Raw genomic sequence first — 15,976 nt, forward strand, 5'->3', positions numbered from 1 at the left:
GGAGGACATCGAGTCCCGTTTCTCTTCATAGACTTCTTTCTCTCAGAGCATCTGGGATTTCCAGGTCGATCACGAAACAGAGCAATGATAGAAGAAGTGAAAACAGAAAAATGTAATTCCTATCAAGATTTTAAAGAGGGGCTAAAGACAGAAGCTCCTGACTGAGAGGTCGGGTCACTAACAAGCCAGTTGGTATCCTGTATCCTGGAGATCCCAAAATCAGGAAAGGAATGGTAACCTTTGACCTCCAGGGCTTAATAAGAAAACAGCCATTGTTCATTGTTCCTGCCAAGTTCTGCACTTGGTTGCCGGCTGTGTGTGAGGCTGCACTGTGAATGTGAAAAAGAGCCAAAACTCGGTGGTATGCGAATGCTGATCTCAGTCATTTGGTAACGGCCCACTTCTTAAACATCCAGGCATGTCTCCCAGAAATATTAAGCGCTTGCCCACAGGGTGGTTTCCTGAGATGGCGTCAGCCCGGGGGAATGTTCAAGGCTGCAGCGTCTCAACACTGAACACTGGAAAGCCAGACGGCTTCTACCGTGACCCCAGTCCTCCCAGTGACCGCAGTGGTTAGAGCGGATGAAACCCACTCCTTCATGGAGAGATTCCTGCTGGCCATCGCATGACACACTGTTTTCCGTCGCTGCCTCTCAGGGTGGGAAGGTGCAGGGAGACGTGATCGGGAGGGATCCGGTGTTCTCAGTTTAACCTTCCTCTTGTGTTCGGGACCCGCTTTAGGTTTTAAATGCATAAAAGAACCAAATAAATGTGTTTATTGCATCAAGGCCTTTTGACTTTGTCAGGAACCTCTATTTCAACAAAAGTTTCACTCATTTATAAAATGCTCTGGTTGAAATTATGACCTTTGTGTTGTTAGGGTCAGTTTCGACCTCAGTTATAAAAATAAGATTTGCTTGGTTGTTGTTTGTTTGACCTTGCAAATCTATATTTTGTGTTATGACTTGTTCTGCTTTTCATTTTGTGTTTGTATTAAAGTTCTATTGCTGAAAAAAATACTTTTTAGCCTTTTTCTTGCAATATATTTGGGTCGAAATTGACCCGTAACAACATAGATGTTATTGTAGTTAATCATATTAAAATGTGAAAATAAATAAAACAAATGTATTTAAGATATGTGTTCTAATACTCCTCAGTAATAGTCAGGTAACACAACAACCTTTTATTTATTTATATGATTCTCTTGAGGTTCATTTGACCATTTCTTTAATTGAAATGGAGGTATCCTGACAAAGAAAAGGCTCAGAGGCCCACGCCAAAAATATTAAAACGTACAACAATATGTTCATGGATAAGGAAGCCTAACAAGGTCACCAAGAGATGAGAAACACATTGGATGATGGATAATTGTTTTTAGTGTATTTTACAGCTGATTTAAGACATGGGTCAAAACCGACCCTTTAACATAAGAGATGCTAACAGAAAGCTAACACAAGAGATGCTGACAGAAAGCTAGCACAAGCGATGCTAACAGAAAGCTAGCACAAGCGATGCTAACAGAAAGCAAACACAAGAGATGCTAACAGAAAGCTAGCACAAGAGATGCTGACAGAAAGCTAACACAAGAGATGCTAACAGAAAGCTAACACAAGAGATGCTGACAGAAAGCTAGCACAAGTGATGCTAACAGAAAGCTAACACAAGAGATGCTAACAGAAAGCTAGCACAAGCGATGCTAACAGAAAGCTAACACAAGAGATGCTAACAGGAAGCTAGCACAAGAGATGCTAAGAGAAAGCTAACACAAGAGATGCTGACAGAAAGCTAGCACAAGAGATGCTAACAGAAAGCTAACACAAGAGGTAGGTTAAAACCTTAGGAAAGCAAGAGGAGGTCGGTGTGGAATCAAAGAAACAACAACAACGTGAAGCTACGTTAAAACAACAACATAAAAGACACTGAAGAAACAACATAAACGTCCTGAATGGTCAACTGGAGTACACCTGATGCAGAGCATGTCATGAAACGCAACACGAGGAGTCAGAGTGTGAAGACAAACCCAGACAGGACAGAGGTACAGGGGTACGAGGTGAGCAGGGATGGGACACTGAGAAGGTCCAGTGTTGCGTTTGGCTCACAGAGAGGAAACTGTCCGTCTGAACGTGTGAGACTAAAGAGAAGAGGATGGATATCCACAGCTGGGACCAGTCCAGGCATTTATCCCCCAAAAACCAGACCACCAGACATAAACTCAGCATAATCCGGTTTGGCTGAGGCCCAAATCTACACACTGGCCACTCTTTGTGGAAAGACTCAGGGAAATAACTGTACATTAGAAAGAAGATGTCGTAATGTCGTTAGATCAGATTTTAGAGGGAACTGAATTGACCAACTCGCACCTCTAAAGTTCACAAGTTCACTAATTTACACATCATATTTTTTGGTAAATCTGCAGGTCATGCTGAGGTTAATTGTCCATTCCCTATGAGGTTGTGTCATCGTACAGTCACTCCCTGACTGAGTATTGCAGTGATTCATTCATTCTGCGGCCTGTTTGCAAAAGTGCTCATTTAAGTTAAGCAAACATTAAAAAACTGCCAATATTTCGTCAGAGGAATCCTTAAAACTGGTTCACTGGGCATATTGAAGTAAAAAGAATCCTTGGCCTTGTTTGTAGGTGGTGAGCTTTATTTAGTGTATTTCTTTTCATGCCTAGTCTGTGAAGTGGTGGTTGACCATTACTGAACTCTTTCCCACCGGAGAGCAGACTTGTCCCGCTAGCATGCAGATGTGTGAACATGAGCCGCCGGTCTAGCCGCCGTCTGACTAACGCTTCCACTCCTGTGCATTTCTTCCGCTTTCTTCAGCCCTCCAGCCCCGCTGCACGTTGGTCTGCACGTGCGTCCTGACGCCAGAACCCCCACCCCGCCCCACCCCGCCCCGCCCCACCTTACACAACCTCACTGACGGGAATCACTCCACAGTGGAGATGAAAAGCAGGGGAACAGCGAGGCTCTTTCAAATGACTTTCCCATCTGCCCCACCTCACGCTCTGGCCCCAAGTGTGCCTGACTGACTCGACTGAGGAAGTGTGTGTGTGTGTGTGTGTGTGTGTGTGTGTGTAGGTGTGTGCATCTGGGATATCTATCAGCGAGCATACTGCTCCTATCATGGCAATGAAAAGGAAAAGAGTCGTCAGGTGGACGAGACACAAACACACAGCTCTTCTCAAGCTGGTCTTAAATTCCTTGTAAATATCTATAAGAGTCAATATTTTATAAAATAAATATTATGACCTTGTAGCTTGAAAACAGCATCTCTTGGTGGAGGGAAATATTCTAGTTGTCATGGTAAGATGTGCAGCTATCTACTCAACTTTTTTATCAAAATGCTGAAACATCACTGTTCACCAACTCTCATGCTGGGGCTTTAATGTATGCTACTTCAATCAAATTAAAGGTTTCCTGCATTATAATAACATTTCTCTCTGACTCACACCTTTATTTTACATTTGAATGGCTTACATTGTGTCATGAAACTTGAATATACTTACACTTACGTCATCTGGTGCAATATATAATACATTTAAATACTTTTCATATACTGTTTTTACTCCGTCTGTATATTTAATATTGCTATTGTATTCTTCTTTACTGTTTTTTTTACTGTTTATTTATATTACTTGATTTTGTTTGACTTACTATGTGTCTCTTGTGTGCACTGCTGCTGTAATCCTGCAAATGTATATTTAAAAAAAAATACTGTTATACCATATTTTGATCATAACTATGAACATCCAGCATGATCTAAGCAAGATTTCTCAAACATATCTTTTGGAGCGGTCGTCGACTTGCCCCACCTCCATGGTTCAGACCCTTACCATCATCCCACATACTAATAAGACACCTTTTTGGAAAGTTCATGACCTAAATAATCGGAATCGGAAAATCACAGGAAAACGAAGCTTAGGGCTGTTGCCACCGATTTTTTATAAAATAAACTGTGTTGTTCGCTTCAAAAAAGGAAAAATCACTTTTTCTACGTGAAGCCTTCTCTCACCGAGGGCTGCTGGATCTTTAAATGAGCGTAAGCGTTCCTCTAGCGCTGGGACGTGTTTTACAAAGGTGGGGGCTACACGAAGAGCACAGGACACAAGTCTGAGGCCGAGCGAAAAAACAACAACTGTTTGCCGTTTTGTGATCGTTCAGGTACACTGTAAGACTTTGATGGACATTTACAGTGAAATTCTAACAGTAACCTACTGTATTGTGCTAATACAGTATAATGCTGTAAAAGCAATGCATTCTGGGAGGTATAGCGCTTGCTTCCATGATCCTACGGTCAAGTGTTTCTTTCCACAGTAATTTACTGCGTCCCAGGAAAGTAATGGGAAAGTAATGTTTGTTGTTTTGAAGTTCTCATAAACAATAAGCAGCCAGCGCAGAGTTTTGCAATTCCTTTGTCAATCTCGTCATTTTCTATTTGAACTATAATATCTTCCGTGTTAATACGTAAATCACTTTAGTTTTACCAGATTAAGAAAGGTACTTATGAAGGATCTTGGGAAACCATTTTGCAAGCTGACGTAGGGTCGTAAGTACTCAACTTAACGGTTACTTTAATACATTTGTAATCATGTATATCTTCTCACAAGGGTTGCGGTATTGTAGAACGTTGAATGAAGTTAAACAACGCTGTGGTTCCGGAGATAATTAAGGAAATGCACACAAAAATTGTTGAAGATTTTCACGTTGGATAATAGGCGCAGACAAAAGGTTTTAAGTGCAGGTATGGATAATATTGGGCACCCAAAGGAGACGCACTGCAGGCCACAGGGTGATCCAGCTGCTGAACATGTGGTCGGTTTCTCTGCTCCTCGATCCACAAAAGAGAAGCTGGCTTCGGCTCCCACACCAACCTTTTCTCCCCTTGATCACTCTCCTCCTCACAAGCCCCTCGCTCATGTTGGAGGCGAATCCAACTCGGGCTCGGGTTTCCTTTTGTTGTACAGCGGCGCATGAGGAACAGGAATTCCTTAAAGTGGATGTCGTCACGCCCGATGAAGAAGAGCAACCTTTGCCCTGTTTAGATGAGCAACGAATCGAAAGGCTTTTAGCCGCCCGTTCTGTTATTACAACTGGCTCCTGACGTCTTGCTGTTGATTCTGGATCCAAGTGTTTGGTTGCAGCGAACACACTGAAGCTGTGGTGGGAAGCTGCAGCTGCTTGCGGTGCTGATCTTTTTCTCATCCCCTCAGGAAGAAGATGACCTAATCGACTTGTAATCTGTTCATAACGAAGTGCAAGGCTCTGAAGCAGAAGCGTATAAGAGGGTTTTTAAGCTTCAGTGGAAACAGGGGACCATGTATTACGCAATGCACACACAGAGTAAAGAACGTCCTGGAATGACTCCTATCAAATGCAACCATGAGCTTATAATTATCCTTAAATTACACACCATCCTCTCTCATAAACATCTAACATATACAGACCGGCATCTTGCCGTGAAGGAGACGCATTCAGCAGAGCTCCGGCAGACTCTGATGACACGTGAAGCGCACCTTCTCACACGTGAACAACAACCTGGCAGCGCTGGTTAAAACGTCCCCACGAACAGATGATAAACAACGTTTCCTGCCATCGAAATGTTTGGTTCTGTTGACAAATGTGACTGAAAGAGCAAACAAATGCATGCTCATGAATAAAGGAGAGAGAGAACAAATGAGAGGCTGCATGTTAAAATAATTAACATTATTCCTAACAATGATTCAGTCGGCCAGGAACGCATGTCCTGCTGTTGCGTAACGGAGAAAAGCTGCAACAGGAAGAGGCGTTCCTCCAGAGGACAGCAGACGCCATTGAAGACATGACTGAGATCAAGCAGCTTCTGAGAGGTCAGATGTTAGATGTTAGAGCACGTCTTCGATTGCAACTCACGCCAGTAGAAGCGTCTGTTTTCATTAATGACAGGCGGATGTTTTCAGGAGACTATTGTTATTAGTCCAAGCTGAAGAGTATTATCTTCACACATTCCCATGAACTGTAAAGTAGCCTCACGATAAAAACAAAATGATTGCAGTTTGAAGCGAGGTCGTGACCTGTAGATTCATCCTGACATTCAGTCCTGAAAAACCTCTCAATACAAACTCAAATTCCAAATCTGCTTATTAATCAAGGATTAAACATTTATAACTGTGTTTATGAATGAGTTACTAATGAGTGTTCATGTTGGAATAATGCTTTATAAATGATGAATTCCCTGTTAGCGATGACCTCCACATGCACCGTAGTGCACTCTGGGTCCGGGTGTTAACTCTGAGCACAGAATGTCAATTCATGCTGTGAATAAAGCGATTGAATGAACAGCTGACGTCAGCTGAAGAATGGTTAAAGAGGTGTAGCTACACCTTTTCCCATTCCTCTGCCCCGCGACTTGAAAGGCTGCAGCCAGACCAAGGAAATATTTACAGGGTGGGGGACTGAGTAGCAGGAACACCCTGAGACCCGAAATATAGACGACAAACAGGCAACGCGAGGCTTTCATACGCTACGTGCACAAAGAAGAATATTGTGAACAGGGTTCAGTCGTCTGTGAATAGAGATTTAAACGTCTACTTCTACTCCCATGACTCAACTGAGCATGAGAAAGAAACACAAGCATTTCAGATGACTCTCCTCAGGCGTGTTGCCTTTACTGAACCCAGTAAAAATCACAGTCAGTGTTCTGGCTGCTGGAGAGTCTGGCAACACAGCCAAATCTCTCTGGTAATAACGCAGCTATAATGTGTGAAAGCATCAACTTCTGAGCTGCCAGAAAAACAGTTGCTTCTTCTCTATCAGTCTGGTTTTAACAACGACTTTTTAATAACCTGTTCTCAGACGAGCTGAAGTCATCCCTCTGTCCTCTTCCCTCCCTTTCTCCTCTTTCTGCCTCACGTCCACAAACCCACACTGACTTTCCATCCGGCACACAAGCGCTCTGCAGCCAGACAGGATGGTCTTCCCCCTCCATGAGTCATCTGCAGAGTGGGCGTCCGGTGTGGGGGCACAGACTAATAGGAGCCTGGCAAAGTCATTAGTGCAAACGGCTCAACATGACATGCCGACTCCTGGATTACTTCATTGGCTTCGTGTCATGGCAGATATGATACCACGCTCATGGAATAACTGCCGTCTCATTTCGTCTGGACATAATAATGTAGTGCTCATTATTCTGATGACATGCATCCATTTAATGCAAAATACTGGAGCCGCCTGCAACAGCATGAGTTCTTATTAGCTTAATTGTCATGTTTTTAGAAAGTGCAAGTGGTTTATCACTAAATCACCACACGCCGCACACACACAAGGAGATGAATTGTTACAGAATATTTAAGAGTAAAAGAGGTTATGGTATATGGTCGATACATCTGACCTCACACCGAATTCATATTCTGTAATATTCTTAAATTACATCATGAAAAAACAACACAATACCTCCATTAAGGAAACATTTGGCCAGTACCATTAAACCATTAGAATAAATGACCAAACATCATTGGCTGGTTCGAGTATTTCCACAGTCTGACACTACAAACTCTGACTTCATGTATGCATATACACATATTGCATACAGATTTAGAAATGCTGACGCAAACGTTTTTGGGTATTTTGTTTAGGAAATGCATTTTAATTTGTAATCATGGTAACCTCCAGCAAGCAAACTGTTTTAATGCAGGAATATTATTGCTCCTCTTAATGTCAACAGACAGACATTCACTCCAATGATTCGTCTGTCTCAGTCTGAAAAGTTGGAAAGATTTGAAAAATGGAGCAATGCTCGCTTGTAACGTTTTTCTTTCATCATAAGCATCTCTCCTGTTCCCTATTCTGTGCTGAACATCTGTTAAAGTTACGTGTGTGTACTTGAGTATTATTAACGATGCGATCAAGCCATCCCACCCCAGTGTTTATGTTTGTGTGAGCTCCTACGGACGTGTCTATTTACTGGAAGTACCTCTTCGTTGTTGGCCTGGTTCCGGATGAACTTGAAGCCCGGAATGCGCTTCTGGGTGCAGAGCACTCCGACATCTTCTGAATGTTTGCAGTCCGTCACTCCGAAGCCATTGGAGTGACACTGAGCCAGGCTCTTCTCGCCTCCGGAGCAGTGCACATTGTCCAACCAGATACGACCTGGAGCAGAGACACAGGCAGAGGTTAAAGAAGAGGTGCGTATGACCTGGTTTAGGGTTACACATGTTGATGCTCTGTGGATTAGGACATTTCATATATAATCCAGTGTTTGGTTGACCCTTGCTTTCACAAATCAAACCTGGTACACAAGCTTCAAATCCCCTTTCCCTAATAAGGAGTTAATTCATGAGAAATTATAAATGGGTGGTTTTAACATTGTACCTTGATATTTTAGACCAGTGGTTCTCAAATGGGGGTACGTGAGATTTGTTTTCATCATCACCTGTTGACTAAGAGTTTATATCTCCACACATAATCAAACTCTCAGAACAACTTACTCAACTAACCTAGTCTCTTCTACTCTACTTGGATTCCTTTTGGAAACATTTGATAGATAAAATGAGTTCATCAACGTCAGTGCTTGTACCATTTCGGGTACAGAAAAAAGACTGGAACACGTCCACACAAGGTATTTTATTCAAAAAGGATGCTTATGGCAAAGTTTCCAAGTGTGTGAATTTAAAAACCTCAGAGTCTACGGCCATCAAGATCCACAAAGACATTGAAGAACACCATGAAGAGGTCAAAAGGTTGGAACGACTCCGGACCTTGATCCAGTTTTATCACCCAAGACGTGCCTTGCGTTGCCTTCGAGATGCTGGACAAGAGCCTTTGGGATTTGGTGGTGCAGAGCCGGGCTCCAATGACTCTTAATGAAATCCGTCCCATAGCACGTCAGCTAACTGTAGCATCTGAAGCCCTGAAGAGCATTGGCATCATTCACACTGATAACATCATGCTAACCAACACGAAGATGAGCCCTTCAGGAGAAACTAATTGACTTTGGTTTGGCCATTTTCAAATATATATATCGCTGATGTTATTGTTCTGGGTCCCCTGCCTTGGGGTATTAAGGCATACGGGACAACTTTGGCAATATTATAGAATATTACTATCATACATCTACTATATTTAATACTATATACCAGTGTTTCTCAAATGGGGGTACGTGAAGACACTCCAGGGGGTACGTGAGATTTGTAAAAAATATATAAAAAAATAGCATCCATTCAAAAAACCTTAAAAAATAGTTATTTCATGAATATTCAATACAATATAAGTTTAAATTCATAAACTGAATTTTATATATTCTATATTAAATCAGACACTGGTGGCACACAGCTGTGTATTACATCTTTTTTTCAACCAGAAATGATTTTGCGCTGCTTGGCTGAAAACATATTTCACAGGGGGTACACCTCTGGTTTAGGCCATACATCACACCCTTTGACATCAATTTCTGCAAGTCTAGTCACACAGACATAACACCTACTTATGTGGCCGCTCTGAACCACCAAGTGACGGCTCATCATTCGGACCGTCTCTACACGTTGATGAGGAACATCGCGATCATACCAGGAAAGGGATTGCATGTTCTACGTCACGCAACCGCCCGCTGGCAGAGAGTGGATTACCTCTGGAACGTTTTCATAATAGGAGCTAAATCTTCTAGGAGTTTTAACCATTGTCTAAACACAAATTCAGCATCACCAGTAGTGGTAAATCTGGATTGCTGTGTTAAAACAATCATTTGCAGGCCTTATGGGAACATAATTATCCACGCCAATGAAAAGAAAAGCGAGCCCAGTGCATGGGGGAGCCATGAATTTTCTGATTTGAGTTTTATTGGCCCTTTACGCCAGCATTTTGCCTCCAGACATCCTCGACTCAAAATCTCAAACTGCCATAGCAGCGCTCCTCAGAAGATATAACTAACTAATCTAACTCCCTAACTCTCTGAAGGAGGCAAGATTAACCCTCTCCTGAAGAATCCAACAAGTCAACAACTACGGACCTGTCTCTCTCCTTCCCTTTCTTTAGATAACTCTGGAGCGAGCTATCTTTAACCAAGTCTCCTCCTTTCTCCACCAGAACAACCTTCTGGACCCTCAAATGTCTGGATTCAAGGCCTCAGCAGAGACCAGAACAACCTTCTGGACCCTCACCAGTCTGGATTCAAGGCCTCAACAGAGACCAGAACAACCTTCTGGACCCTCACCAGTCTGGATTCAAGGCCTCAGCAGAGACCAGAACAACCTTCTGGACCCTCACCAGTCTGGATTCAAGGCCTCCACAGAGACTGCCCTCCTTGCTGTCTCTGAGCAGCTTCACACTGCTAGAGCAGCCTCTCTCTCCTCTGTCCTTATCCTTCTAGACCTTTCTGCTGCCTTTGACACAGTGAACCACCAGATCCTTATCTCCTCCCTCCAGGACCTTGGTATCTCAGGCACTGCGCTCTCCCTCTTCTCATCTTACCTCAACGACCACCGACCGGGTAACTTGGAGAGGACCTGTGTCTGAACCTTGTCCTCTCACTACTGGGGTCCCTCAAGGCTCCGTCCTGGGTCCTCTCCTCTTCTCTCTGTACACCAACTCTCTCTCGGCTCTGTCATTCGCTCGCATGGCTTCTCCTACCATAGCTATGCTGATCACACCCAACTGATCCTCTCGTTTCCCCAGTCAGAAACACAGGTAGCAGCACGAACCTCTGCCTGTCTGACTGACATCTCTCAGTGGATGTCTGCTGATGAACTCTCCCTGACTGCCAACATCACCGCAACAACACGTTCCTGTAGGTTCATGCTGTACAACATCAGGAGAATACGTCCCCTTCTCACCCAGAAGGCAGCACAGGTTCTGGTCCAGGCTCTGATCATCTCGCGTCTTGACTACTGTAACTCCCTCCTGCAGGTCTACCTGCTAGTGCCATCCGACCTCTGCAGCTCATCCAGAATGCAGCAGCTCGACTGGTCTTTAACCGAAATTCACCCACACGACTCCACTCCTCCGTGACTTTCACTGGTTACCGGTGGTCGCCCGCATCCGCTTCAAACATTGGTACTTTCGTACCGTGCTGCGAACAGATCGGGTCCTATCTACATCCAGGACATGGTAAAACCGTACACCCCAGCCCGTTCACTCCGCTCGGCTTCTACCATTCGGCTTGTATCTCCGTCACTGTGAGCTAAACACTCAACAAAGTCACGACTGTTTGCTGTCCTGGCTCCTCAATGGTGGAGTGAACATTGACACCAGGACAGCAGAGAGTCTCTACATTTTCCGTCGCAAACTAAAAACACATAATTTCCGACTATACCTTGAATAAGGAAGGTAGCACTTTAGTAGCACTTAAATGTCTCTTACTGATAGCACTTTGCGGTTTAACTTTATTGAAGAAATTGTACTTTCTTGATTCTTGTTGTTCTGAGTTTGTCCTCATGGCTGAATGCACTTATTGTAAGTCGCTTTGGATAAAAGCGTCAGCTAAATGAAATGTAATCTAATCTAAATAAAGCAAATTGTCTGCATTTGTGTTTGATCCTGTTTTGAATTCTAACATGAACAGAGTAGCTTTCGCCTCTTTCTAATATTTATTTTACACAAACATGCTTTCGCAATTGCAAATAACAGCCATGTAGCTGCGGCAGCTGAGGATCTGATAAACATTCCTGCAGGAAAAACGCTCTCATTCAAAAGGGATGTCCATGTCCATGTACTTGTTAGTTGTGTCTTCAATTAAAAGCATTTAGTGGTTTCTCTCACTGGCGTGTAAGTCATCATCATAGGAAATGGAAAAAGCTCTTAATCACTTTTATAGCCATGTGTCTCCACCAACAACAAGTAAGCAGACAAAAGGAGTCACACACGAGCACACAGCTCTCTACCTCTAATACTCTCCTTTAAAATGAAACCCCGCCATGCTCAGAGGTGTCTTTCTATTCTAATCTCATGTAATCTGTTGCAGACAGAACATCTATCTGCCAGGAAAAGATGAACCCTCCTCATTCTTTAGAGATAAAATAGCAAAATGCTTTTCCTGCATACATTTTCTGTTAAAATCAAACTGCTCCTGTTATTAAACGTGTCTTTAGCATACTCCCCCTATCCCAAGGGCCTCCATCTTTATATAGCGAAGCCATTTCTAAAATGCAGTTGAGACAGCCAATGCAGGCATATACATCAAACTGCGTCTTGATTGCTTCTTGTAAAATAGTATATGCGTGCAACATTATATTCATGCGGTGCATCACTTCATGTATGTTATTCTTGAAATTGCTTTAATGGTTCTGTTGTTTGTGAAAGCCGGCCACGTTTGAAGTGGCTGGCTGGACGTGGCCCAACCCAGTGGGGAAACATGTGCCTTTAACGAGCAACACGGAGTTAATTAACAGCCACCGACTGACAACTCCCACCAGCAGCCAGCAGCACACTTGCAGAGTTTGGAATCTTCTCGCCGTCTTTACAGGGACGGAGGAATTCATGCACAGGGAGGAAAGATGAGATTAGACTTTGTGTCTGGGTTACACACCCAGTGTTTCCATTCCTCCCCGCCACGCCATGCTCAAAGGTGATCGACGTGTCTCAGTTTCCCTCTAATTGGGAAACCGGTGCCCGAGGATAGCATTCAGACAGGAGGAAACGTGTACAATGTCATTCAAGGGTTTCCATGGAACATATGAAACTGTTGAGAGAATGTTTGACCCTCACCTCCGTTCTTAGACAGCTGGATGATATAATACAATGTTCAGATCAATTCCTGGAAACCAACAGATGCTTCTAATCATCTAGGTATATATATATATATATATATATATATATATATATATATATATATATATATATATATATATATATCATGAATATTTTCAGTCTCAAAATGGAAAAAAGCCTAGACATTTCATTAGAAAAACATGTGTAAAATATTAATTTTCTATGGGATTGATATCTGCTTTTTACTTAGACTAGAAAAGGCTTCAGGCTATGGTTCCATTGTGTTTTCCAGTCCATAAGTCACATTTATAGTCATCTACAGGCATCTATTTACAAAGAAATGTTCAGACGGAAATAAAAACTCATATATCTCAGTGTCAGTAGCACTTAAAGTGATTCTGCCTATTGAGGGAAAAAAGCTTCAGAGTGTTACCTTTCAAAAGAGACCAAGACCATGCATTTACTCCACATAGTTTAAGTACAGCTTGCAATTTACTTTGGGTTTACCTGGATAGGCGTTTTCCAGCAAATTTTAGGTAACATTTATAACTGTGTTTATGAAGTGCATACTAATGAGTGTTCATGTTGGAACAATGCTTTATGAATGATGAATTCAGTGTTTATTCATGCTTTACTAATGCCAAACAGTGTGTGATTATTATAAAGTGCTCCCGATGCTTCTAATAAACCCCAGTTTCTTACCTTCTCCTTTCCCGTACTTGGCCGAGGGCAACCAGGACTCGGCATCCAAGAAGCCCAGCTCTCTGCACACCACTTGGGCGGCGGAGATGGAGAAGTCATCATCGCACACTGTCCCCCACTCTCCGTTGTAGAAAACCTCCACCCGGCCCTCGTAGTGTTTCCGTTTGTCCCCGGCTAGTCGCAGCTGGATCACAGCGGCGCTGGAGGCGGACTGGCCGTCGCACAGCGGCCACATGCACAGCAAGGCGGACAGCAGACAGAGGATGGCAACCATGATGCAGGACGAGGGAGGAACACAGTGATCTGGAGGAGAGAATAAGGCCAAAGACTGTAAAATAAGCTGTACTTATACTTTTGGGATCATTTTCCAATTCCAAGAGTTGAACTGAGGGCTGCACGTTGCAGAGGCGGACAGTAATGTGTAGTGTGTGGTGGTTTGGTCCATAATTTGAGTCTTATGCAGTAGCAGTTTGGATCGGCCATCATGAGACCCCTCACTGGCCTCTAGCAACCCACTACAGTTTTACAATGTATAAAGTAAACAGTGAACATACATCTGACTGCCAATAAGAGAGAGAAGAAGAAGATGTTTTGAGAGGTTAGAGTGAGAATAAGGGCTTGTGTTGGGGAGACATGGATTCCTCTCTCTCTCTCTCTCAAATGTGGGCTCCTGCAGGGTGTGTGTGTGTGTGTGTGTGTGTGTGTGTGCACGGCTGGCCCGTTTATCTGCTGATCTGTGCCTGCAGGCCGCACAACTGAGCTTCAGAGGGAAACTCCGCCTTGATATTTCATGGCAAACCATGAAAGTGTCCAAAAGCCTTCAGGGAGGAATTTTCCTGCAGGAAAAGGGAGGGAGGGGAGGAAGACAGTGAAAGTATGGAGACCTCCACGTCTTTAGTGTATTTTTAAGGGGAGGAAGAGGGGGCCCCGAGTGGACGTCATAGCAACCGGCAAACAAACTGCAAAGGCTTGAAAAAACACTTCCTGCAGCACATGGTCTATAAATCGTGAGACGTCACGTGTGCTCATCGGAAACATCTGGATCATCTTCTCATGAACGCTGAGCAGGAGGAAGGAGCCGCTGTAATTTGGCCTTTAAACATTAAGAGTGAATGAATGCTTTACATCAGTCCATCAGAGCTCAGATACACTTCTGAATAAACATCACGCCAGTCAGCAGGCGTCAACTCAACATATTATAAAAGACCAACACTGACATGTATGTTCTGGATTACACTCCAGTGGAGACACACCCACCTCCTCCAGAGGTTCAACTTTCTCAGACACGTGACTCATATTGACAGCAGATTGCAAATGGAGAGTACGACACTGTAGAAAATGTAAAATATGTTGTTTTGAATGGCGAGGGCCAAACAATAAGTGAAAGCTGCCCGGAAAACTCTAAATCCAACATGTTGCATTTATTTATTTAATCCTCAGTCAAAGCCAGTGCTCTTGAATAGTCTATTGTTCAATTCAGAAAGTCTGTTAAGGCCGGCACAGATCCAAATATATATATATATATATATATATATATATATATATATATATATATATATATATATATATATATATATATATATATATATATATATGTGTGTGTGTGTGTGCGTGCGTGTGTGTGTGTGTGTGTGTGTGTGCGTGTGTGTGTGTGACCTCATCCAGAGTCAGAGGAGTCCTGCAGCTTCTTCATGAAACCAGTCCAATGTCAGCACCAGAGTTCATGTAAAAAGTGCAGAGTGGTGCTAATGCATTTTACATTGTGGGTTATTATTAAGGTCTTATGACACGTCAACACACCGCAGAAGCCCACGCGCACGTTAATATAACTTTAAGACACTTAAATGAATCACAGGCATTGGATGGAAAATACAATTTCATGAAAGAAAAAAGTTAATTTACCTTATTTTATGTTTGAAGGAGTGGCAAGAAGACAGGGGAATGAAAGTCCACTGATAGATAAGTCTCAGTGAGTCCCAAAAGAAGTGTGCACGTGCGCGTTCCCGGCTGAGGAGCCTTGGAGGAGAAAGGAAACACTTACTTTGACAGACGGAGGACACGCAGCACACTTGAAACTCCTCCAACCTGCTGGAGGTGATGTGCAGCAGCGGGTCTTTGTCCCTTCAGTCCTCTTAGCTGCGCGCTCTGGCCCGCACAGCTGGCCGCGCGCGCCCGTCCCCCTGCTCAGAGCAGCCAATGAGAGGCCGCCCCAGCCTCCTGGACCCGTCCCCTCTGGCCCAATCACCGGGGTTGCAAAAGCACGCTGCGTGAAAGCTATGACGTAACCTTACGTAAAGTCCACTTTACTGGCACCTCGTGGACTCACATAGCTTTGCACTGACTCTCCTTTAGTGGTGAATATAGAAGCTCAGAGATTATGGAAGAACTTTGAATGTTCATTTATTCATATTTATATGCTGTAATTTTCTTTTTACACTAAACAGATAGATAGATAGATAGATAGATATAGGTAGATAAATAGATGTATACTTTATTTATCCCCGAGGGGAAACTCGTTTATCACAGTAGCAAGCAACTTACATATGATAAACAAAATAATAATAATAATAATTTAAAAAAATATCACAAAA

The 15,976-nt window shown here is 43.2% G+C and overlaps 1 protein-coding gene across 1 annotated transcript in view; it reads right to left on the reverse strand.

Moving 5' to 3' along the window:
• Nucleotides 1–15,494, reverse strand: part of loxl2a (lysyl oxidase-like 2a) — a 31,840-nt gene extending 16,346 nt beyond the window's left edge. Inside the window, exons 1-3 of the mRNA XM_079217720.1 lie at nt 15,427–15,494; nt 13,386–13,688; nt 7,957–8,132 (exon numbers count right to left, since the gene is read on the reverse strand). Coding sequence (XP_079073846.1) covers nt 7,957–8,132; nt 13,386–13,659 — 450 coding nt within the window. The 5' untranslated portion in view covers nt 13,660–13,688; nt 15,427–15,494. The remainder of the gene's footprint in view (nt 1–7,956; nt 8,133–13,385; nt 13,689–15,426) is intronic.
• Between the last annotated feature and the right edge of the window lie 482 nt (nt 15,495–15,976).

This window comes from Taurulus bubalis (assembly GCF_910589615.1).
Source record: "Taurulus bubalis genome assembly, chromosome: 5".
In the NCBI taxonomy this organism is placed as follows: Eukaryota; Metazoa; Chordata; class Actinopteri; order Perciformes; family Cottidae; genus Taurulus; species Taurulus bubalis.